Below are 27,910 nucleotides of genomic sequence, written 5' to 3'. Positions count from 1 at the left end.
AGTTACCAATCTACAATTAGAGACAAACAATTGCCCCTATCTTTTTTGAGGTGGAATATCTTTTACTTTATATAATTCACAGAGCCTTTTGGAAATTATTTTACATTAATGATAAAACGATTGAACTATATTCTTGTGAAAAGATCACCTGTCAGTTTGGGGAGGTACCTAATGTTCTTTAACTAATCTTTCAAGGTGTTAAATTACCATTAACTATCAGCCAACCATTTTTCCCTCCCCTGTAAATAAATATTTACAAATAAAAAAATCTTGCATTAGCTTTTTTAGAAAGCTTTTCTCTTATGGCAAGTTTGAAGTAAATATTTGAAAAGCTTATAACCAATTCATTAAAGTGGTTTTCACAATAGTAACCTAAGATAAAGAGCTAGCATAAATACAAGAGTAATTTAGTGGTCCAATACTCTCAGATCTACTAGTGGTACTCAAGCCAGCCTTCTAGGATTATGTATGGAAACCTGAAAAACTGAATTTAAAACTTGTACTTCTATAGCCTTCCTTAAGAGATTGATCATTGCTCAAAGAAAGTTCGATTTACAATGTTCTGTATATTTCAAAGCATAGGAGTTTGATAAATCTGTATGGAATACTGATTACCTTTTCTTTCTTCTGCCTCTAAATCACACTATCATGATGTTGAAGAAAAACTGTGTTTTGTAGTCATGGAAAACAGCAGGCACTTAATTAATATTCACTCAATGAAATAACTGACCCAGAAATCATAATATACCAACATTTAAGCAGAGATTAGGATAAATGAATGTTAAATATTTATATTCAACCACTGCATTTACATGCATCACTTCAGCTAAGTTTTCTATTAGAAAAAAAATTTTTTGATGGTTAATTCAACAATATTTACTAAGAACCTATGATTCAATCTGCTGGGTCAAGGAGGTGGATAGGAACAGGCTCCCTGCTTTATTGTGTAATCTAGTTCTATAGACATATGTACAGGAGGAAGTTGATAACAAGCTTGAGTGAGAGGGGGAAACCAGTACTTCCCAACACTATATATTTTATCCATGCAGATATTACTATTCCTCCATCAGCAAAAAGGAGTTTTCAAATCATTTTCTTTAGAAATTTGTAAATTTTAAGGAGAACCGTTCTGAAATTATTTTTCTTCTTGTGAAACTAAATTTCTAGCTATCAGACTACTATGTGCAACATAACTATAACATTCTACCATTGTTAGGATGTAGCATATTATTACATCTCTAATCAATTACAACTTTCAGTGAACAACATAGAGTTGGACAATAGAAAATACAAGACACTTGTGATTATTACGATTTGAATAACACACATTTTTTAAAGTTGTAGCATGCAAATCTTTTACCTCTTGAAATAACAGTTTCTAACCCAGTTCCATTAATAAAAGCCCGTTTAATGGTTTGTGTCTTAATATCTGTCCAGTATAGACGTTCTTCAGATGCATCGAAGTCTATTACAGTGACATCATCAATATCGGGGACTGTAAAGGCCGTGATAAAGTTAAAATATGGATTATCAATATCCACTCCTCTGATTTCAGAACGCCTTGCATAAAGAAGAAATTTCTTCATTTCTAAAAAAGAAATAGAAATAAGTGTTTTTCTATCATAAGCTTGGCAATTTTAAAGCAGTCTAAAAAATCTAAAATATTACTTGTTGACTGAATAGATTTTTAACACCAGAAAAATCATAAATAAGATTTGATGGAAATGTTAGTTCAGAAACAATTTATCTGTTTTTTAATTAAAGTACTTAACAGAAAGAAATGTAAAACAAACTAAAATCCTTAAGTCACATTTTTATGTAGTTAGAAATACTAAGAAATTATCAGTAATTGATTTGATCTTAGAATTTCAAGCAAACTTGATAAAACATATGAACTCTACAAATGTCAAACCATCGTACCTGTTCTCTGTACATAATTGTAACAATATTGTATTGAATTAAATACTTTTTGAGGGAATTTAATAATTTTTTTCCACACTATCTTTGAATAAAATGAAGTTAAACATTACTCTTAAAAATCATGTTCATGTTTTCCCTGTCAAAATTAGGGTTCAAGGAATGTTAGAGCATGTTTTATTGTAGTTTTTTATTGTTGTTGTTCATCTGTAGTAAGTAACATTGTATCATTTTTATTCCCACAGGAATGTTTGTTGAACCAAGTTTGTGAAATACAATAGTATACTAAATAGAAATAGTATGCTAAAAAAATTATAAATAATAAAATAGAAAAGCTAATCTATTTTTTTGTTGTTCACCTTGAGATTATTGTTATTTGAGATGTTGTGATAGTATACAATTAATAAAATCCACCTGTGTCTAAATTCTTGAGTTAAGATTTTGTGAGAACCTTCTTTTTTGTCATTAAAAGTAATTACTTTTCAAATAAGCAAAAAATATTCAAATTAAAACAAAGCCAAACAGAAAAACCCACAGATTTTCATTCACAATTTTATCATTTTTTTTAGTTTAAATGTGCTGTTTACCTATTTTTTTTTACAAATCTTTCAAAGTTATATATTTTACTTTATCCACCCACCCCCTTCAAATTGATAATCCACTAAAAATTTACGATAAAGTGACTTCAGAAAAGCAGGAGGAAATTAAAGCTGTTAAGTTTCCCTTTGTAATGCAGGTTACCTACATCATCGTTTTTTGACAATGCGCTTTCACTTACAAATCTTCCTGTTCAGTAGAGATAAATTCTGCTAACATACCAAATAAGGAAGTTGAAAAAAAAAAGTAATAAAAATAGTAAAGTGCAGCATATCACATATTTAAAGAATTTCCCAGTCTCCCCCAAAGCAGATGAATCATCAATACAGTCTGGAACTAGCACCATCTCAAATGTTCTTAAGGACATTAAAAACCTCCTCTGCTTTACTTTGAGGAAAATCTGAATGCTAATACAATTTGAGAAAATTCGGTTTGAATTTTAGATAAGAACTTTGAGAAATTTACCATAGCAGGTCTTCTTGTCTGAGGAAAGCTTCATCAAGTGGGGGCATGCACAGGCAGCGCTCCTATCATGATGGATCAGGCACATGTGAGAGCAGGGGCCTCTGCCCTCACTGGCTGCACAGGGATTGGGAGCTGTAACCACACGATGAAATATTAATCGTGAAGAAGGTAGAACATAAGAGGGAACCTCTGAGGGTGACGAGGTTTATTCACTTAATGATTCAAAATGATGTTCTTTATGTAACACCCATTAACTAGGGTGATTAATATGACAATAATAGACAGCAATTACATTAATAAAAACATTTTCCTCCTCAAAGATAACAACTAAGATAACTCCTCAAGTTTCTCTAAGATGAAATGTGTGAATCCTCTTGTCTTGAAAGCAAGTTTGTTTTTAAGGATTTATTTTGAGAAACAGCCAGGGATAATTATCAAATTTAGTAGATGATAAACTCAATCCAGCATTGAGAGTACCAATGGATGTTATTTTCTCTAAGCTACTGTAGAGACTCCCAACTTGCTCAGCACAGCATTCTTAAAGGTTTTCCTAGAAAACTATTACAACACATACATCCTTCCTGCAGAGCAATTCCCCTTTTTCCAATCAGATACATATCTGAGGCTTGTCTTCATTATTAAGACATCTACTTCTTCCTTTGTATTTTTTTCCTGTATTAACAGATTCCATAGCTAAAATATTAAATTTTGCAGTTCAGTGTCAGTTTCTCATTCTTTTGTGTTTCCTCTTTTATCATCATGACTTTTGGATAAGATTTCAATCTCAACTGATCAATAAGTATTTTCTTAAATATATTTTTATAGAGCTTATCTAATAGAATAAAGTCTTTAGAACCAAGCTACTAAAGGCAGGAAAATTCCCACCAGCAATATTTTAGTTTTCAATTAATTTTATCTTCTTAATAGGTAAACCTATTGCTCAGAGTAGTTAATATCAGTCCTGTAGAGTTTTGAACTGTAAAGATCAATGGAATATAATAAAATTGCAGAGGATATGAGAAATTAACTGAATTTAATAAATATTCAATGTGGCTTTTGCCAGTGTTTAACACCCGCCCCAAAAGAAATAAAAATAATCTATGTCTTTGCATTTGAGTTAATAAACAAACAAAATGAAATACTCAAACATTTTTCTTGGAAATTAATTAAGAAGAGAGGTCAGGATGGCAGCATAGAAGGATTCTGAACTTGCTTCTTCCCACAAACATAACATCTACAGCAACATGCAGAACAATTTCCTCTTAAAAAGACCTAAAAGCTAACTAACAGTGCCTCCACAACAAAGGATAACAGGGCCAAATCAAAACACATAGGAGAGATGGAGACGGTCTCCTAAAAAACCTCATACCAGATGCAGTGACTCAGTTGGGAAGGATTTCATAATATGGATATTGTCCCTGAGGAGCAAGGAGTTTGTGCCTTACATCAGGCATCCCAGCATTTGGGAACTGAACTGGAGAGATAAGTTTCCAAAGAACCTGGCCTTGGCAAACAATGGGGCTTACCTCCAGTAGAATAATAGGGCTATAGGGAGTGAAAAAGTCAGTCTTAAAATGCTTGTGCACAGACCCACTCACCCAAAGACCCAGTGCAAAAGTAACAGTTGGAAAGGATTCTAAACCCACAAAGAGATTATTTTGTACTCTTAAAGCACCTGCAGGAGAGGCAGGAATCTTTTAGGACTGTGATGGAAGCACAGACAGACACAATTTTGAACTCTCCTGCCTTGTTGATGCTGGCACTGGTGGGAACCATTTTCACATGGCCCCTCTAGCCTGCTAGCTCCAGAGGGAGAGCCCCACCTTGATGCAGCACAGCTGCCTCAGCCAGGGGGCATGCACAGCCCAAAGAGGAGCCTCCCCTTGAGTGCATGGCTCTGGCAGCTATAGGGAATTGCATTTCTGGGTCCTATGGGCTGAAATACTTGGAGAAATAGTCCTTAGCAGTATACCACCCCCTGGGCACAGCACAAACACCAGACTGAAACACATACCCAGTCTTTATGTGAAAAAGACCTTTCCTTATACTGGAGTTTCAGTTGATGGGTAGGCTTCAGGTTTGCCATATATCCAGAGGCTACCAAGGTGTTGGCAGGGAGACACCATATTAGTGTCCTCCCTTGATCTCACCACAGCTTACTGATACATCCCAGAAAGGAGTTTATGCAAGTGTCTAAAGCCACAATTTTTGCAACTGTCAGCCAAGGGATACCTCCAGATCTCTTGGTCTGGAAGTCAGCAGGATTCATGGCTGAGAACCCACAAGACTGTATTTATATACCTTAAAAGCTATTACCTTAGGATATGGCTTACAATTAGTCTGAAACTAGGTAATATCTAGTATTTTTCCCTCTGGGACACTGACAGTTCATAGCACAGTCTTAACAACTGGGACATATCAAGAAGAAATCAGGCTACTTAGACTATCACAAAGTCCAAGAAAGAACCAAAAGCTAGGGCAGGGTTGATCTGTAAGATTCATCTCCTACAATAGGCCACTCCTTCAAGACTAGGAGAGATGGCTATTTCACCAAATACATATAAACAAATAGAGAGAGTAAACAAAATGATGAAGCAGAGGAATATATTCCAAACAAAAGAATAAGACAAGACCAAAAAAAAAAAAACCTTCATGAAACAGAGATAAGTAATCTACACTAAACTCAAGAGAAGAATGAATACAGGAATACAGTGAGAACTTCAACAAAGAGATAGAAAAAATAATAAAATATCAACCAGAAGTCACAGAGCTGATAAAAACAATAGCTGAACTGAAAAATACACTGGAGGGGTTCAACAGCAGGCTACACAAAGAAAAAGAATGAATCAGTAACCTGGAATGCAGGTCAGTGGAAGTCACCCAATCAAAGCAGCAAAAATTAAAAATAAATAAATAAATACATGAGGATAGCTTAAAAGAACTGTGGGAAAACATCAAGTGAAATAAAATCCACATTATAGGGTCCCAGAGGGAGAAAAGAAAGAGAAATGGGTAGAAAACTTATTGAAGAAATATTGGCTGAGAACTTTCCATCCTAGAAAAGGAAACAGACATACAGCTCAGGAAGCATAGGGAGTTCTTAATAAGATAAGCCCAGATCCACACCAAGACACATTATAATGGCAAAAGTTAAAAATTAAAAGATAATATTAAAAGTAGCAAGAGAAAAGAACCTTGCTACATACAAGGGAGATTCCATAAGATTATCAGCTGATTTTTCAGCAGAAACTTTGCAAGCCAGAAGAGAGTGGAAAGGTACATTCAAAGTGCTGACAGGAAAGAAAAAAATTCCAGCCCTGAATACTCTACAGGCAAGGTTATTATTTACAATTGAAGAAGAGATAAAGAGTTTTCTAGACAAGCCAAAACTAGAGGAGTTCATCACCACTAAACTTGACTAACAAGAAAAATGAAAGAGACTTCTTTAAGCTGAAAAGCAAAAGTAGTAATTAGGAATAAAAAAAACATAAAAAGTAAAATCTCACTGATAACTTCAAATATATGACAAGGTAGATTAACTACTTATAAAATTAATCTGAAGGTTAAAAGACAAAAGTAGTAAAATTAACTATAATAATCAGTTAAGGGATACACAAAATAAAAATACGTAAAATTTGGCCTCAAAACCAGAATGTGTTGGGGGTGGGGAACAAAAATGTATAATAATTTTAAGAGGATTGAAATCATATCAAGCATCTTTTCCAACCACAATGATACAAAAGTAGAAATCAATTACAGGAAGAAAACTGGAATAATCACAAATATGTGGTGATTAACAACCAAAAAGTCAATGACAAAATCAAAAGGGAAATCAAAAAATATTTGCAGACAAACAAAAATGAAAATACAATAGTCCAAAGTTTAAAGGATGTACAACTGCAAAAGCAGTTTTAAGGGAATTTTATACCAATATAGGCCTACCTAAAGAAACAAGAAAAACTGAAGTGAACAATCTAACTTCATATAAAGGAACTAGAAAAGCAAATGATGGCCAAAGTTACTAGGAGAAAAGAAATAAAGATTAGAATGAAATAAAGACTAAAAAGTCAATAGAAAAGAATTAGTGAAACTAAGAGCTGTTTTTTCATAATAATCAGCAAAACTGATAAACCTTTTTAGCTAGACTCACAAAGAAAAAAGGGCTCAAATAAATGAAACCAAAAGGGAAAGAGAAGTTACAACTAATACCACAGAAATATGAAGGATCCTAAAAGACTACTATGAACAATAATATGCTAACAAATTGGATAATGTAAAAGAAATCGACAAATCCCTAGACAATATAGTCCTTCAAGACTGAATAATGAAAAGATAAAATCTGAATAGTCTGATGCAAGGAGATTGAGACAGTAATCAAAAACCTCCCAACAAACAAAAGTACAGGACTAGTTGACTTCACTGGTGAAGGAATTCACTAGTAAGTCTTACCAAACATTCAGGGAAGATATAATGCCAACACTTATCAAAGTCTCCCAAAAATATGGAGAGGAGTAAACACTTTTGAACTCACTTTAAGAGATGGGTATTACCCTGATACCAAAACCCAAAACAGATAAGGACACACACAGCCCCCACTAAAAAAAAAATTTTAAGTATAAGCCAATAGCCCTGATGAACACAGATGCAAAATTCTTCAACAAAATATTAACAAACAGAATTCAGTGATTCATGAATAGCAATAGTATCACACACCATGATTAAGTGGGATTCATACTAGGGTTACAAGGATGATTTAACATCCACAAATCAATCAATGTGCTATACCACATTAAAAAAATAAAGATGAAAATCATATGATGGTCATATGATATAAAAATCAATAGATACATAAAAAGCATTTGACAACATTCAACATCCACTTATGATAAGAACTTTCAACAAACTGGATATAGAGAGAATATACTCAGTATAATAAAAGCCATATATGACAAACCCACAGCTAATCAGTAGTGAAATGCTGAAAGTTTTCCTCTATAATCAGGAACAAGACAAGGATGCACAGTGAAGGCAACCATCAACAGAATGTAAAGCAATCTACTGAATGGGACATACATGCAAATCATATATCTAGTAAGGCATTACGATCTGAACTATATAAAGAACTCACAAACAAAACTCAACAAGGATAACACACACACACACACACACACACACACACACACACACACAAATGGAAGATGTGAATGGACATTCTTCCAAAGACAACATAGTCAACAGACACATGAAAGATGTTCAACATCACTAATTATCATGGAAATGCAAATCAAAACTATGAACAGCTATCCCTTCATACCCATTAGAATGGTTATTATCAAAAAGACAAGAAATAATATGTGTTGGAGAGGATGTGAAGAATTGGGAACCCCTAGGCACTGTTAGTGAGAATGTAAATTGGTGTAGGGAGGTTCCTCCAAAAATTAAAAGTAGAACTACCATATCATTCAGCACTTCCACTTCTGGGTATTTATCTGAACAATATGAAAGCACTAATTTGAAAAGATATATGCTCCCTGATATTCATTGCAGCATTATTTACAATAGCAAAGATACAGAAACAACCAAAGTGTCCACTGATGAATGAATGGATGAAAAATGGTATGTATAATGATGGAATATTACTTTGCCATGAAAAAGAAGGAAAACTTGTCTTCTGTGACAACATTGATGGGTCTTGAAAGTATTATGCTAAGTGAAATAAGTCAGATGAGGAAAGACAGATATTATACGATTTCACCTTTATGAGGAATCTGAAAAACAAGTGAACACACAAAGGAAACAAAAACAAATTAATAGAAACAGAGAACAGATTGGTGGTTACCCAGATAGTAAAGGGGTTATGAGGTGGGTAAAAATGAATGAAGGGGCTCAACTGTATTGTCATCATGCTGGTGATCACTTTTTAGTGTACACAAATATTAAATTATAATGTATACCTGACATTTATAACATGCTAAAAAATAATTTTACTTCAGTTAAAAAATGTAAAGGAAATTAAGAACAAACATTTATAGAAAATAGTAGAAGCTGAAGTCTAGAAATTCCTTAGGAGTGGAAATCCCTTTTACAGGGAGTGTGTGTCACATATTTTTCTTTCTTCCCTTTTATCTTCATCTATTACAGTTGTATTCCCTATGGAGTCACATGATAGTGAAGCAGGAGTGAAGATATGTAGGTTATTGAGGAGGAATGAAATTTTAGGAGGTGAGGTAGAATGAAGAAAAGACAATTTGGAGAACTGCTAGACACCTAGAGTCAGGGTTACCTAGCTGTGGTAGAAAGAGAAAACTCTAAGTTTTCAACACTTGAAAAAAAAAAGAAGAGGATGCACAGATTCCAAGAAGGGACTAGCAGTTACCAAAGGGAAGGGGTGGAGGAGGGTGGGTGGGGTGGTAGGGCTAAGGGGATTGAGGGGTATTATGATTGGCACACATGGTGTTGGGGGATCATGGGGAAGACAGTGTAGCACAGAGAAAGCAAGTAGTGACTCTGAGGCATCTTACTACACTGATGGGCAGTGACTGCAATGGGGAATGGGGGGATGTGATAATATGAGTGAATGTAGTAACCACATTGTTTTTCATGTGAAACCTTCATAAGAGTGTATATCAATGATACCTTAATAAAAAAATAAAGAAGAGGATGAACGAGATGAAGAAAAACAAAGAATAAGGAAAAGCAAGGGAGAAAGAGGAAAGGGGAGGAAAAATTATCTAAAAACACGGACATAGGAAATGCTATTCTTCTCAAGGAATTAAAAGCATAATCCATAACAGCTCAATGAGAGATACTTGGATTTCATTATGAATATTATTTTTAGCCAGAATCATACTAGTCTTTCTGAACATTCTACAACCATGATAAAAATTTTGTAAAAGCAAAGATAAAATACTAAATTTCTATATGCATACTAAAGTAAAAATGTATATTGATTTTGTAGCCTATTTATATTAATGATAACACTGTAATGTAATATTCACAATATTTTGTGCTTCACAGCACAGAAAATCCATAAAGACTTCTTTCTCACTTTCAGTTTTTCTCTCTTCTTACCTTGATATAATTCTGTTGAATCTTCTTAAAGTTTCTTTCTAACCATGCATTTGAACAGATACCTATTCTAATTACTAAATTAAGGAATTTGGTTCACCATAGTCATATTTTAATACAAAGCAGGGATTAGCAGATGGTAACCCCTGAGCCAAATTGGGTCTAGTGCCCATTTTGTAAGTAAAGTTGTATTGGAACATAGCCATGCTCATTAGTTTACATGTAATCTATGGCTGCCTTTACACTATAATAACAGATTTGAGCAGTTTCAGCAAAGACCCAAAAAGCCCTAAGATATTTATTATCTGGCTCTTTTAGAAAAAGCCTGACAATGCCTGAGCAAATAACTTTCTTATAAGAAATACTATGCCCAAATCCGGTATCAGTACAAAGGTTGCAGATTCCTACAAGACGAAGCCTAGCCTATTTATTTGTATCCAGGAGATAGAAAAAGCTAACGAGTCAATGTAATGCTACAAGCAAACTTAACAGATGAAATTCAAATACAACTATGCAGACTGGGTTCACTGATAGTTCAGATTGTCTAAACTCAAGTTGACCAAAGAATCTCAGAGATACATGTAACACCCCTTCTTATATTTATGCATTGAGTAAATATTTATGAAGCACACTGTTCTGCCTACTTTTGAAAAGCTGGGATATAATAGTAGAGAAGACATATCTGTACTCTAACCCCGAGCACCATTTTCTTCAATTCTATTCACGGCTCTAATTAGGTTCTTTCCATATCTTGTTTGAATTGCTGCACTAACTTCCTAGCTAATCTTTTGATTTCCAGGCTTCCCACTGCATAAAGTTACCCTTCCAAAACACAGAATTGATTATAGAGCCGCCTTGCTTTAAACTAGGATGGGTTCCCACAGTCAACCTCACAAAGTCTCAATCTTATCTCCTATACCTTCCACCAATGCAAATTTGGCTTGACACTGGACAGATTGATTTATCTGCTCTTTCAACTTCCAGTTTGTGTTTCTGTTTTTTAATTTTGATCCATTCTGTTTATTTTTGTTAAAAGTGTCATCATCAGCCTTCCAAACAGACATTTTAATTTCAAACCATTTTTTACTTCCTTCACTACCATATTCAATAAGTTGTCAAGTATTATCAGACTTTCCCTAATATGTATTCCCTTTTTACAATTTTTAGTTCTCTTCTTCCAACATGAAGTTTTATTTCATCACTTCTGAATGACCCCTGTTGCCATGTAATAGTACTTTGTGATAATGCCCAGAATATACCAGTCTTTCTTCTAAAATACAACCTATCTTGCAGACTCACTCACCACTTTCCTTCTACATACTTATTATTATCCATGCTAAAATGGACTAGTCATTGTTCTCTGAATATCTATAGCTTGTCTTTTTTCTCTTCCAAAACTGAATATTAGTTTTAATTATTGACAAGGCATTAAGCAATATATTGTTTACTGTCCTATTTTCTAATTGCCTGAAACATATATTCATAAATTTTATGTCAGTATACACTGGTTTCTATAGCTAAAACAAGGGTTGACAATTTTTTTTTCTGTAAAAGACCAAATAGTAAATATTTTTACCTTTGCAGCCTTATGCCCTTCATAGTAACTCTTCAACTTTGCTATTTCAGTACAAAAACATGCATAAAACAATGTATGGATCAAAAGGTGTGACTATGTTCAAATCAAACTCTATTTACAAAATAGAAAGGAGTCTGAATTTAGCATAAGCATCTTAGTTTGCCAACCTCTGAGCTAGAGTATAAGTGTTACACTGGCAGGACTATGATTTACACATGTACATATTGTTTTTTCCTAAAATCTAGGTATGTATTACTGTGTTAGATTCATAGACATTTGGATTCATATGCATTCTCACCAATATGTGGATATATGTTCTAAAGAGGCAGCAATCTCAACACTTGGAAAGTGAGTTAATCTTCTAAAACACATCCTAGCTGTAGGTGAAAAGACTAAAGAATAACTACAATACTTTACAGAATAAGCAAATGTTAATTATGTAATAACAGAAGACTGATGCGTGCTCTGTGATGAAAACAATATCATTAGAGATAATTTCATATTTCATACAATGTTTAATTGTCCATTTCTCACTAGCAAAAAAATAAACATTTTAAATCCAAACATTTACCCATTAAATTCAAGTTAAATGTATGTGCAATGTTGATATAATATAAAATATGTATGACATTTTTTTACATAACAAAACTAAGCTGAAAGCATAAGAATCCCTGGTTTTAATTTATCAGCTAAGAGGAAGATTATTTTCCCATCTATTTAGTCATTTTTTATAGTAACTAATATTCATCTTGTTAATGAACTTTACTAGCACAAAAATAATTACCAAGGTAATAAAATAATTTGTCTATATTATAGTTTCCGTTTTAGAGAAGAATTTAGTATTTTTAAGGAAGGAATTTACCTTCTTTCAATTAAACACTAACCCTATATCCTTTTTCCCACTGAGAAATATCTTCAAATTATAATTTTAATATTTGATTTTGAAGAACTATAGTGAATTCCTTATTTAAAACATAAAAGATATAACAAAATATGTGCAAGTAAAAGATGTTCTTATTGCTTTAGTACCATATTTCAACAATACTGGGTATGCAGCAACTTTTATCCAGTTATACCATACTTTATAGATTAATTTTATATTATAATCTAGTTTTATGAAGTAGAAGATAAAATGTCTAAAAATTTTATCTTTAAGTTGGTATGTATACATAGGTATATGTATTTCAAAGAGAAAATATTTAAAGGTCACAGATACTATTTCCATTTTTTTACGAACAGTTTTCTATGAAAGGGGGGAAAACAAACCTGTAATATCATCTCACAATTATTGATAAAATGGGTCTTAAAATGCCAATGAACTTTCATTTATTCTAAAGAGGTAATGTGTCTTTCTGTTACTTTCATTTACTTGCTATTTATTGTACTTACTGTATAATTTGAAAAAACAAACACTTGTGCCTGGAAAACTTCTAACTTTATAAGAGTATTATAATCACAAAGAGGTTTTTATCTAAAACAGTGGTTCTCAAATAGTGGTGGTGTGTGGGGGGGGAGATTTTCTCTCCAGAAAATATTTGGGAATTTATAGAGACATTTTTGGTTGATGAGACTGAGGGTACTATCTGCATCTTAGTGAGTACAGGCCAGGGATGCTAATAAACTTCTTGAAACGCAAAGGAAAGTCCCCCACAACTAAGAAATAATCTGGCTCAGAATGTGAAAAGCACAAACGTTGAAAAGTCATCTTCTTGGACTAAAACTATATATTCTGCATCTTAATGGATTTGAAATCCCTTAGGTTTTTATGACTAAGGCAAATATCCCACACAGCCAATATCAGGAAGAAACGGTTTTTGATTCCTTTCTAACAAACCTTTTCTGCTGCTCCAAAGTAGACTATATTGTACCATATTTTAAAATTAGAAATTTATGTGCACCCAAGTTTACCATCTGCATATGAATGCATCTGTGATTTAGTGGTTTGATATTTGTATTATATTTTGCCAAAGAAATAATGCTATAAGTGGTAATTAAGATTCTAACCCAAAAAAACTCATTAATTTATAATATGGTTTTGAGATAATACAGAAAGATTCATTAAGAAACTAAATCAGATGCTAGTTTATAACACTGGTATCAGGGGACGGCTTGGGAAAAATGGCACAGTAGGAAGACAAGACAGAAACCTCCCACAAACACACTAAGGAAGGAACTACAGCAAATGTAACTAACTCTGAAAAGACCTGCAGAACAGACCATCTACACCTAATGAAGAAGAGAAGACCACATAGAGAAGCATAAAGTGGCAGAGCCACACTTGATCAAGACCCAAGCCATTTACCCATCCCAGCCCACAAGTAGGAGGGAGAGGAATGGAGTGGGGAGGAGATAAGCACTCAGGAACTTTGGGTATCTGGCCCTGGAGATCTTCTCTGGGAACACAAGTCCACACTGCACTGGGCTTTGGTGCTTAATGGGACTAGAAACCAGGGAGAGTTGTAGCACCCTGGAAGTCTAAAGCTCTAATCACTTGTGGACAAAAGGAACACTGTCAGTTTCTCTGAGACCCAACACAGAGGCAGCAGTTTGAAAGATTTACCAGCAGTGAGAAGGGTACCAGTGTGGCAGGGATTGGAGGGAGTTATCTCTGGAGTATAAAGGGCAGGTGCACAATACTTCCGCAGGCCTCACTCAGCCCAGTTGGTCATGTACTCACAGGATCCAGGCCAAAACACTTGATCTCCCTCACTGGTGGCACAGTGCCAAGGCACTTCCCTGCCCACTTGCCCCACTCAGCCCAGCAGTGGTCAGACTTTGCTGCCTGGCAGACAGTGGGAGCCTTTCCAAATTTTCTCAGCCTTTCTCAGTCCAACTACAGAGGCACCTGTGGGAACCAGCAGCAAACATTCCTTCCTACTCACTGGAAATCCAGCCCACACTCATTCTCCCCTGTGCAACCCCCCCTCTTCACACACCAGCTGAGCAGCTCTGCCATTGTTGCATGGCTCAAAAATGGCCTCTGCTGACAGAAACCAGCCACTACCTTCAGATAGGCAGAAAGGCAGCCCTGCCTAGCATTCACCAATAGCAACTGTGTCTCACAGCAAAGGAGAACCAAGCACTGGTAAGCAGAGTATTGAGCTTCTGAGCACCACAGAACTCCTTCTTCATAAGTCCATCACTCTCTAGCCCAAGATGCATAGAATATCTGTCTAATACAAAGGAAGAAACACAGAAACTGACAAAATGAGGAGGCAGAGTAATATGTTCCAAACCAAACTGCAGGATAAGACACCAGAAAGAGGGCTAAATGAATGGAGATTACCAATATTCTTGATAAAGATTTCAAAGGAACAGTCATAAATATGCTCAGACCTGCAGAAAAGAATTGATGATATCAGAAAGAACTTCAACAAAGAGAGAGAAGATATGAAAATGAACTACTCAGAGCTGAAAAATAAAATGGAGGGAATGAATAACAGATTGCTGCAAATTCAGGAGACAACCAATGAGATGGAAATTAGAGAACAGGAAAATAAGCTAAGGAAGAGAGGGGGAAAAGAATCTCTAAAAATGAGAAGATGCTAACAGAGCTGTATGACAACTCCAAATAAAATATTCACATAATACAGAAGACAGAGAGAAAGGCATCCCTGCCCACTGCACACCAATGGCTAGAGTTCCTGCAAAGTAGACCAGGCACTTGAGAGGAAAGAGTCTTGAGCTTCTGGGCACCAGAGGATGCCTCCTTCATGCAGCCATTACCCTACAGTCCAGAAAGCATAAAAAATCAGTCTAATACAAAGGAAGAAATACAGACAACCTGACAAGATGAAGAGGCAGAAGAATATGTTCCAAACAAAACAACAGGGCATGATGCCAGAAAGAGGGCTAAATGAAATGGAAACCACCTATCCTCTGGATAAAGATTTCAAAGTAAAAGTCATAAACATGCTCACTGATTTACAAAAAAATATTTAAGGGCTCAAGGAGGGCTTCAACGATGAGAAAGAAGACCTGAAAAATAGCCACTCAGAGCTGAAGAATAGTGTAAGTGAAATGAAACATACAACAGAGGGATTTAAGAGTAGATGACTATAAGTAGAGGAGATACTCAATGAGATGGAAATTAGAAAAAAGGAACACAACAAAGCTGAGGGCAGAGAGGAAAAAAGGACCTCCAGAAATGAAAGAATGACCTATCCAAATGAAAGAATATTCACATAATAGGAATACCAGAAGGAGAACAGGGAGACAAAGGGATAGAAAGTTTCTTTGAAGAAGTAATTGTTTAAAATTCCCCTAATGTGGGGACACTGAAGTCATGAAAGCATGGAGAGCCCCTAACAAAAGGAACCACAAGACAAAATCACCAAGACATATAATAATTAAAATGGCAAAGATCAAGCATAAGAAGAGAGTATTGAAAGCAGCCAGAGAGAGAAAAAAGATCACTTATGAAGGAAATCCCTTAGCTATCAGCATACTTTTCAGAAGAAATTTTACAGGCCAGAAGAGTGGCATGAAATACTTAATGTACTGAAACAGACGGATCTCCAACCAAGAATCCTCTATCTGGAAATATTATCATTTAAATATGAACCAGAGATTAAACAATTTCCAGATAAATAAATGTTGAAGGACTTGACCACTACTAAGCCAGCCTTACAGGATATGGTAAAGAGATTGCTATAAATGGAAATGTCCCTAAGGCTAAATGGCTTTCAACAGTGAAAATAAAACAACAGTAAAGGCAGTAGACAAATTAATTATCAAGAAAATATGAAATTAAAACAAAACAAGAAGCAAACTCAACTAAACACAAAATGAGTTAAGGGATACACAAAAAGTGCAGATTGTAACATCTAAACATAAAGCATGAAGGAGGAAGAAGGAAAAAAAAGTACCTTTAGATTATGTTTGCAACAGAGTAATGAGAAACTTAATATAGACTGTTATATAGTCAGGAAGTTATCCTTGAACTGCTGATAACCACAAAATAAAGCCTACAAAGACATAAACAAATATAAAAAGATAAATCTAATAATAATACTAAAGAAAACCATCAAATGACAGGAGAAGAGTATAAGAGATGAAGAAAGAAACAGAGAAGAGTTTTAAAAAGACTAGAAAGCAATTAATAAAATGGCAATAATTACATATACATCAATAGTTACCTTAAATGTAAATGAATTGAATGTACCAATCAAAAGACATAGAGTAGCAGAATGGATAAAGAAACAAGATCCATCTATATGATGCCTACAAGAAACTCATTTTAGACCTAAAGACATACAGAGACTAAAAGTGAAAGGATGGAAAAGATAGACCATGCAAATAATAGGGAGAAAAAGGAAGGAATAGCAGTACTTATATCCAGCAAAGTAGACTTCAAAACAAAGAAACTAACAAGGGAAAAAGAAGGACATTATATAATGATAAAGGGGTCAGTCCAAAAAGAGGATATAACCATTATAAATATCTATGCACCCAACAAAGGAGCAACTAAATATGTAAAACAAATACTAACAGAATTAAAGGGGAAAATAGATTGTAACACATTCATTTTAGGAGACTTTAACACTACACTCATATCAATCACCAAGACAGAAAATAAGTAAGGAAACTGAGGCACTGAACAATACATTAGATCAGATGTACTTAACAGATACTACAGAACACTCATTCCACTGAAAAGCATCAGGATACACATTTTTCTCAAATGTACGTGGAAAGTTTTCCAGAATAGACCACAAACTAGGCCACAAGAAGAGCCTCAATAAATTTAAAAAGACTGACATTTTATCAAGCAGCTTCTCAGACCACAATGGTATGAAACTAGAAATAAATTACACAAAGAAAACAAATAAGCCTACAATCACATGGAGGATAAACAACATGCTTCTGAATAATCAATGGATCAATGAAAAAAATAAAACAGAAGTCAAGAAATACATGGAGACAAATGAAAGCAAAAATTTAACAGCCCAAAATCTTCAGGATGCAGCGAAGGCAGTTCTAAGAAGGAAGTACATAGTAATACAGACCTACCTCAAGAAACAAGAACAATCCCAAAAAACAGTCAAAAATACATGAAAAGCATCATCCATTATAATCAAGTGGGATTTATGCCAGGGATGCCCTGATGGTATAATATTTGTAAATCAATTGATGTGATATACCACATTAATAAAAAGAAGGATAAAAACCACACAAACATCTCAATAGATGCTGGAAAAGCATTTAACAAAATTCAACATCCATTCATGATAAAAACTTTCAACAAAATGGGTTTTGAGGGTGTGTACCTCATGTTTGACAAACCCACAGCCAACAAAATACTTAAGAGTGAAAAACGGAAAGCTTTTCTCTAAGATTGAGAAAAAGACAAGGATGTCCACTCTCACCACTTTATTCAACATAGTATTGGAGGTCCTAGCCATGGAAATCAAACAAAGAGATAAAAAGTATCCAAATTGGTAAGGAAGAAGTTAGTTAAACTGTCACTATTTGCAGATAACATGATATTGCACATTGAAAACCCTAAAGACTCCCCCAAAACTATTAGAAATAACTGAATTCAGCAAAGTTGTAGGATACAAAATTAATACACAGAAATTTGCTGCATTGCTATTCAGTAACAATGAACTGGCAGAAAGAGAAATAAAGAAAATAACTATTTATAATCTCATCCAAAATAATAAAATACCTAGGAATAAACCTAACCAAGGAGGTGAAAGACCTGTACTGTGAAAACTGTAAGACACTCATGAGAAAAATTAAGGAAGACATCAATAAATGAAAATAATCCCATGTTCATGGATAGGAAAAATTAATATTGTCATAATGGCCATGCTGCCCAAAACAATTTACAGATTCCATGCAATCTCTATCAAAATACCAGAAGCATTTTTCAGTGAACTAGAACAAACAGTTCTAAAATTCATACTGAACCACAAAGATCCCCAATAGCCAAAGCAATCCTGAGAAAGAAGAACAAATCTGGGGAGAATATGCTCCCTGGCTTTAAGTACTACTACAGAGACACAGTAATCAAAACAGTTTGATACTGGCACAAGAACAAATCCATAGATCAATAGAACAGAATAGGGACTCCAGATATAAACTCACACATATATGGTCAATTAATAAATGAAAAAGCAGCCATGAATATACAGTGGGGAAAAAATAGCCTGCTCAACATCTGGTGTTGGGAAAATTGTATAAATTATCATGTAAGAAAATGAAACTGGACTATTGTCTAATTCCATACACCAAAGTAAACTCTAAATGGATCAAAGACATGAATGTGAGTCATGAAACCATAAAACCTAGAATAAAACACATAGACAAAAGTCTCCTGAACATAAGTATGAGCAATTTTTTCTGGACACATTTCCTCAGGTAAGAGAAACAAAATCAAAACCAAAGAAGTGTGACTAAATAAAACTAAAAAGCTTCTGTACAGCAAAGGACACCATCAGCAGAACAAAAAAGCATCCTACAGTATGGGAGAATATATGATTTATTCGACAAGAGGTTAACATATAGAATATATAAAGAACTCATACTCCTCAACACCCAAATAGAAATAACCTGATTGAAAAATGTGCAGAGGACCTGAACAGTCATTTCTCCAAAAAAGAAATATAAATGACCAACAACACATAAAAAGATGCTCCACATCAGGGAAATGTAAATCAAAACCACAATGAGATACTACCTCACACCTGTTAGAAGGATCACTATCCGAAAAACAAGAAACAACAAATGTTGGTGAGGATATGGAAAAATGGGAACCTTTGTACACTGTTAGTTGGAATGTAAATTTGTGCAACTGCTGTGGAAATCAGTATGGAGGTTCCTCAAAAAACTAAAAATAGAAATACCATTCAATACAGTAATTCCACTTCCAGGAATTTATCTGAAGAAAACAAAATACCCCTATGGTTATTGCTGCACTATTTGCAGTAGCTAAGAAATGAAACAACCTAAGTGTCCATCAGTACATGAATGGATAAAGAAGATGTGTAGCTATACACAATGGAGTATTATTCAGCCATGAAAAGAAAAGAAATCCTGCCATTTGCAACAATACATATGTATCTAGAAGGTATTATGTTGAGTGAAATAAACCAGGTGGAGAAAGACAAATACCATATAATTTCAATTTTTTGTGGACTATAAAAACAAAGCAAAATAGAAGGAACTAAACAACAGCAGATTCACAGACACTGAGATGTGACTGGTGTTTACGAAGCAGGAGGGGTTCAGGCAGGTGGTGGGAGAGGTTGAGGGGTATAAAGAGACACAGTAATTCACAATCACAATATAAGTTGGTCACGGCGATGGTAGTACAGCATGGAAAATATAGTCAATGTTTCTGTAACATCTTTCTACTTTGATAGTAACCTCACTAGAGGAGAGTGAGGATTTAATAATATGGGTACATATGCAACAATATAGACTGTTATATATTTAAGAAACTATCTATGAACCTTATGTTAACCACATATGAAAGCGTATAATAGATAAACAAAAAATTAAGAAAAAAAAAGAAATCCAATCACAACACTAAAGAAAACCATCCAAAACAAAAAGAATATGACAGGAAGCAAGGAACAGAGAGGCACTACAAAACAACCACAAAACAATAAAATGGCAGTAAGTACATACTTATCAGTAACTACTTTAAATGTAAATGGACTGAATGTACCAATCAAAAGACACAGAGTGGCAGAATGAATAAAGTAACAAAACCCATCTATCGATATGTTACCTACATGAGCCTCATTTCAGACATAAAGTCATACATAGACTGAAAGTGAAGGGATAGAAAAAGATCCTGCGTGAAAAGAAAAGGGAGAAAAAAGGAGTAGCAGAACTTGTGTCAGATAAAATAGACTTCATAACTAAAAGTAACAAGAGACAAAGAAGCACTTTACCTAATGATAAAGGCGTCATTCCAGCAAGAGGATATAACATTATAAATATCTATAACACCAACACAGGAGCACATACATATGTAAAAAAAATACTAACAGAACTAAAGAGAGAAACAGATTACAACTCAATAATATTACAGGACTTTAGCAAACCACTTACATCAATGGACAGGTCAACCAGACAGAAAATAAGTAAGGAAACAGAAGAATTGAAGCACTGGAATCCTAGACACGGCAATCATATAAGATGAAGAGATGAAAGACATCCAAATTGGTAAGGAAGAAGTTAAAAGATCAATATTTGCAGATGCCATGCTATTATATATAGAAAACCCTCAAAACTCTACCAAAAAACTATTAGAACTAATAACTGGATTCAGCAAAGTTGCAGGATACAAAATTAACACATATATCTATATAAATATATACACACACAGACACAAACACACATACATAAATAAAGAAATAGAGAGAAATTCGGTTTATATGACAGGTAGTTAGAGCTTATAAACTGAGGAAGTAAATAATTCAAGAAACCTGAAAATATTTAAGATTCACTTCTGCCACACTGAAACATGGTTTTAAGAATATTATTTTTTCTTAGACCTTTTTGTTAACTACATAAAAAATGTTGCTTATGATTGAATATATGTTAATAGCCCCAAATGGAGTCCCTCATTCTTTAAGTTTCATAACTGATACCTAAATAGGTTATGATATTGCAAACAGTATTAGAATCTAGAATATTTTTTCAAGATAAAATCAGCCAGTTTTCTTATAAATGTGAAGAAAAGTTTAATTTCAATAGAAATATTTTCCTGAAGCAATTGGAGGCACTTAAATCATTTCAATGTTAAAAGTACTCTTTGAGAAAACAGCCTGCAATTCTCCTTACATTGTCATAAACATAATGGGCAAATGATATAAAACTGATAGCATAAAGGTTTCAAAAACACAATAATTTATTTTCTATCACAATGTACTGGAAAATGTGCCAAGTGTTCTATAAACATTATTTCTTTTATTCCTCTTACTGGCCATTTTTGTTTGTAAGAATAAATTACTACCATTCTACAGGAAAAATAAACTTAATTTTGAAAATGGTAAAAATGACATACAACATTTGCAATAATTGTAAAATCACATAGCTATTAAGAGGGGATAAAGTTTCACATTTTAGAGTATGAGCTCTAACCATTATACAAACTACTTCTTTAAATGAAGCGATTCAATTAGATTCATTCATTCATTCACTTAACAATTCATGGATTACTTACAAACCAGGATTGGGGATAGATATTCCCCTAGGATGTAATTTTTATCAATATATTTAATCTAATTGTTTTTTAACTGTGAAGAAACTCCTCATGTTTTCTTCATTCTGTTTCTCAGTTTTGATTTGTTTTTCTAAGGGATGTCATCATATTAATTATAAATAAAATAGTTTCTATATCATCAGTTGCTATTGGTTTCAAGAATGGAACTAAAAGGGATAGTTGAGTCAGTAAGTAACCTGTCTTTAAAGGTAAAATATAATGGCCCCTGGAAAATAGTACTTTTTTAATTGACAAATATTTATTAAGTTCCCATTGAACTGAGTCCTTTTCATAAGGAAGAAAAGTTTCTTCAAGAAGAGAAAAATATTATCTAATTTGTGAAAGTCTAATGGTTAAAGTACTTGCAGCACTCTGCACTTAAGTGGCAATCATATTCTTGCATTATTTCATGAAAGGTTTCAATCAAGGCAACTAAAAAAGTGTGAAAATAAGGAGAGGGAAGCTCATTTAACAGAGTTGGGAGGAAGTGGTAACACTACCTCTGTGGCAGCCTGCATAACCAACAGGAAGAAGGAAGAGAATTTTGATCTTGACAAGGGAGGACACTTTTCATGTATGAAATTTTTTTTATTGAAGTAAAATTGATATATAATATTATATTGGTTTTCAGTGTACAACACAGTTGTTCAACAGTTACCCACATTATTAAATCCTCACAGAGCTAGAGCAGTTACTATCTGTCAATATAGAAAGATGTTACAGAATCACTGGCTACATTCTCCATGCTGCACTTTCATGCCCGTGACGAATTTATATTATGATTGAGATTTTTGTGCCCATTTATCCCTCTCACCCTTCCCAACCACCTACCCTTACCCCTCCCCTATAAACCACCAGTCATTTTTCAGTGTCTAGGAGTCCACTGCTATTTTGTTCATTTTGTTTCATTTTGTTTTTAGGTTCCACAAATAAGTGAAATCATATGGTATTTGTCTTACTCTGCCTGGCTTATTTCACTTAGCATAATACTCTCTAGTTCCATCCATGTTGTCACAAATGGTAGGGTCTTTCTTCTTCATGGCTGAACAATATTCCATGTGTATATGTTCTACATCTTCATAAACAAGTGGGACTACATCAATTTAAAAAGCTTCTGTATGGAAAAGGACACCACCAACAAAACAAAAAAGGCATCCTACAGTACAGGAGAATTTATACATAAATGACTTATCCAATAAGGGGTTAATATCCAAAATATATAAAGCACTCATACAGCTCAACATCCAAAAAACAAATAACCCAATTAAAAATAGGCAGAGAACCTAAATATTCATTCTTCCAAAGAAGAAATACAGATGGCCCAAAGGGATATGAAAAGATGTTCCATCACTCATCAGCAAAATGCAATTCATCTAGGAATTTTATCTCCTCCTTTTAAGAAAATAAAGGAAGATCTTTCCCTGCCCCAGCAACAATACTTTAGCCACCACTTGCTGCAGCCAGTGAGAAACTTCTAGAACTCTTGTTCTTCTCCAATGAACTTTTTTAAAACAACCCTCTTCAAAGTTCCTCGTAAAACCTGAAAGAAGATAATTTTCCCATTGGCTATTTGGACATGGCTATGGTTTTTCATAGTTTGCTTGTTTCAAATTGTAATTCCTCTTCTGTTTCTGAATACACTTATTTTGCTAGGAAAATAACTGACTGTTTCAAGGTTGACAAAACAAATACACAGGAGAAAAAAAATAGAGTGGTGGAATTTTTCTGGATTCCTGAAAAATTCAACTGACCCTATAGTTGTTTAGAAAATGCGTTTGGTCTGAGATGGACACAGAGAAGGATGGCAAACCACCAGATGGGAGTAAGTGTTCATACAAATAAAAATTATACTTTCTCCATTTTTATAACCAATTCTATTTATAAGGTGAGGGGATGGATGATTATGTGTAAAACAAAGTAACCAAGAGAATTGTGCGTGTTTATCTGTCTATTCATTATTTACCTAACAACACGTTTTAAGTACTTCAAAGAGATAAATGGATTTAGTTTTTGCAAGGATTCCATGTAAGGTAAGAAATGGTCATCCAACCTGGTATGACCAAATTGGAATGTGATCCTGAAGAGGTTGGCTGTGGAATCTTCCTCTTGATTGCTACCTCCCCTAAGATTATTGCTATGAAGGTTGTCTTTTTTTGCCCTTACATTGCTTTACTTAACAGTATAGTCCTATTGATTAATAATTTACCTTTTTTAGTAAAAAGATTTAGAAATTCATATGACATCTAACCTCAGACATACTTAAATTAAGATTGCTAGGACATATGCAAACTCCACTGAAACTGGTCTAAATAAAATTATCTCTGACCTGACTTTAGGATGCCAAATCCAATAAAAACATGTATTTATCTTTGACTTCTCTGCAAGGGTTAATCCTGTTGACTACTGCCATCCTGAAACTCTTACAAGTTTTTTTTTTTTCTTTTGGTTGTGGACTCTCCTGTTCACTTTCTTCTCAGCATTCTTTGTCTTCCTCTTTAGTGTTAGTTTTCTTCAAGGCTCTTCTTACAGTCTTTCATTTTCTGTAATATTCTTAGGAAATTTCATCTATCTTCTTGTTTTCAATCTACAGTTGAATGTCTACCAAAGCTCTAGATCCACCCCATTCTTCCTGGCTTTATTTTCCTGAGTATTCAACCATGTCCCAGAGGTACCTCAAATTCAGCATACCAAGAGTTTTATTTTTCAGTTTATCCTTTAAAACTCGTGTTAGTAAACTTTGGCCTGCAGGTTACTACTGCAAGCTAAAAATAAAAAAAAGAGAGCCATATTCCATAACACACAAAAAGTATATAAAATTCAAATTTCAATGTCTGTAAATACAATTTTATTGGACTACAGCCATGTTTGTTCACTTTCTGCATGATAGTTTTCACACTACAACAGCCAAGTTGAGTGGTTGCAATAGAGACCATATGGCCCATAAAGCCTAAAAAAAACTTGCTATCTGGCCTTTCATAGAAAATATTTGCTGAGCCCTCCCCTAAAACACTGCTTTGGTCTGTATGTCATATTCTGATCATAAAGTCAATCACAGAAACAAGAATAACAAATCTACCCCAAATTCTTCCTTCTTTGCCCAACCTCCCCCACTTCATAAAGCTCTAATCACTAGTTTTTATTGACTTCGCCCCTAAGTATATTTCAACTATACCAGTCTCTCTGTGTTTAGGACCATCTCCCAGATTGGGATCAAATAGCTCCTGTTTACTGACATAGCATCCTTACCAGTCTGTTAACTGCAGACCAATCTCTCTCCAAACTAGTCCTTGCATAGATGGAGTCAACTTTCTACCTTGCAAAGTTGTTCTTCTACTCCCTGGAACAAATGTTTTAAATGTTCTTCTTCTCTAGAGCAATAGTCCCTAAGGCAGTATCAGCATCCCTCAGGAAACATGTTAAAAATGCAAAATCTCAAGCCACACTCCACACCCACTGAATCAGAAGCTCTTGGGCAGAACACAGAAATACACATTTTAGTGAGGTCCCCAGGTAATTCTGACTCGCACTCAAGTTTGAGATCACTGAGCCACTTACCCTAGATAAAAACTGAAATTCCTTTGTAAGGGGATCATTTAAATCCCAGCATGGGGTGATCCCTGCCCAATCTTGTTTCCCATTTATTCCCACTTTACCCTAGGTGCTTCAACCTGCTAATAAGGAAATAAGAACCCAGAAGTTAATTGGTTTGCCTCAGGTAACAAAGGTCCTGAGGTACAGACAAGGCACTGAACCATGCTAAGACCAAGTCTTTTTTAGGATCACACCCTGCTACCTTTTAAAATATATTTACTATACACTTACATTCAAAATGCATCTATAATTACAAGTATTTTACTTATCCTAGTTGTTAATTTAGTCTATTCCCCTTATAGACCTTTAACTCCAAGGTCGTTTGTTCCACATGACTGTGTCAATACAACTTGACTCACTACTGCCATCTGGTGACATTATACAATTCCAAGGAGACTTAAGAGAAATACGAACTTAATATTATGTTTTTGCCTGTAAAGTACAGTGGTTAAGGCGAGAGCTCTGGCTGGGGTCACTCTCCCTGAGGTCAGATAACTGGGCAATCATGCTCTGGCTATTAGACTTTGAGGAAGTTACTTAGCACTTCTCTGCCTTAGGTTCCTTATCTGTAAAACTGTGTAATAATCTTCCTCATGGAATTGCAATGTGGTCTAGCAATTGCTAGGGGCTATTATTATTTTTAATAATAATATTATTATAAAGAACTTAACTAGATTCTATAGTTGACACAAATAAATAAATGACACTACCTTACTCAATTATTTTATCATCTAGTTGGGCAAATATAATAGGAAAATGTGAAATAAACCATACAAGCTCCAAGTGCTAAGAGAGTTCTTGTGGTGTTAACTATGAATGAGGAGTAGCTATACTCTGAGTTGTGTAAATTTATCATTGGTATGTGGCTTTGAAGTGAAAGTCCCTCTGAAAGTTTTTCCTGTATATCTTTGTGAAGATTGAGAGTCATCCCTGTAAAGCACTAATAAAAACATGATTTACATACAGATCTTCCTTATTGTTAAAAAGTCATCATGATGAAATCATTTTTATTTAATGCTTAATCATGTGAGTTTAGATCTCACTATCTAACAGAAATGAATTTATGACTCAGAGAGAGTTTATTATAAAACTTTTTTGTTGCTGTTGTTTCTTAACATACTCAAAATTTATTCAATTAATACCTGTGTTTTACTGATATAAATATATTTAGGAAAAATGCCATCATAAACATAAATTATTCATTTTTGCCTTAAAGGTAAATCTATGTTTTTGGTATTATTGCTCATTATAAAAGTTACAAATATAGTTATTTATGTAACTTATTTTTATGCTAAAACATAGCATAAAGCTATAAATATCAACCACATGCTATAAACTGTCTAGTACTCACCAGACATAGAAAATAGAGTATTTAGGTTCAAGTGCTAAGTTATCAGTCCTATCGGTGGAATAGGGTGAATATATATAATTCTTCCAAAGTATATGGGGATAAAGCATGATTATCCTAACCAGAGCGAAACTGTAGGACTCCGTATGTGAGATTCTAGTTCCACATTTCCCAATAATTTATATTCACATTTTTGTCCTCAGTCCCTACAGTAGCTGTCCCAATAAAACTACTACACTGTGCCCTTCCTATTTCCCTCTAGACTTTCACACTTTACATTTTGGCACAGATGTCACATGCCTCAAGTTACTAACCTCATCTCCAGTCTCCCCTGGTCAATCACATCTTCACTTTAATATCCTAACTACCTAATACATAAATCCTATGCGTCACTCCAATAATTAGAAATACGTCATGCCTACTCTACCCCTGCCCGCTTCACTGACATCATAGCAGGAGTGGTATTAGACGGTACCCTGAGTGCAGGAGGATAGACCTGATGGGCTAGTCATCTGACTACACTTGAATTCTCTTGACAGATCTACCATACTCCTCTTTAGAGTTAGTATATGCATTTTTACTGGTGTTTTTCAAATTGGTATTATATAAAGAATTATGATGTTAAGGTCATTATAAATCACTTAAATGTATGAAAATATGTGTTAAATGTATCTTTAAAAAAGTAGAGTGACCTAAATGTCAACAAAAGAAGGCTAGGTAAATGATGTGATCTCAAAACTGTCACTTTTTGTTTTATTTAAGAATATAACCATATAGCACTGATTACATATGAGACACTGTACTAAGAACTTTTCATTTATTAACTTGTCCAATATATTTGTAGTAAATGAATATTAAACTAATGTTTATTAGATCCTATGAAGTAGATACTATTATCTCCACTTTACAGATAGAGAAACTGAGGCACAGAGAGGTAAGTGACCTGTTGAACATGAGGCTATTAATAAACCAGAGGGTTGGGATTTGAACCTGGGCAGTTGGGCTCCAAAGGCCATGGCATTAACTCTAAGCTTGGCACCCTCATTCTATAAAAAACTAATATCTGCATTTAAAATACTAATGCTCCTTATTTTATGTATGTTTAAGCTTTGATTTGTTTCTTCTT

At 34.2% G+C, this 27,910-nt stretch overlaps 1 protein-coding gene across 1 annotated transcript in view; it reads right to left on the bottom strand.

Moving 5' to 3' along the window:
- Positions 1–27,910, bottom strand: part of LRP1B (LDL receptor related protein 1B) — a 1,911,502-nt gene that overhangs the window by 605,093 nt on the left and 1,278,499 nt on the right. The window contains exons 28-29 of the mRNA XM_057505633.1: positions 2,980–3,111; positions 1,361–1,588 (exon numbers count right to left, since the gene is read on the bottom strand). Coding sequence (XP_057361616.1) covers positions 1,361–1,588; positions 2,980–3,111 — 360 coding nt within the window. The remainder of the gene's footprint in view (positions 1–1,360; positions 1,589–2,979; positions 3,112–27,910) is intronic.

Source organism: Manis pentadactyla, chromosome 8 (assembly GCF_030020395.1).
Source record: "Manis pentadactyla isolate mManPen7 chromosome 8, mManPen7.hap1, whole genome shotgun sequence".
Lineage (NCBI taxonomy): Eukaryota > Metazoa > Chordata > Mammalia > Pholidota > Manidae > Manis > Manis pentadactyla.
The sequence above is the reverse complement of the archived record's forward strand: the minus strand, read 5'-3'. Positions and strand labels throughout refer to the sequence as shown.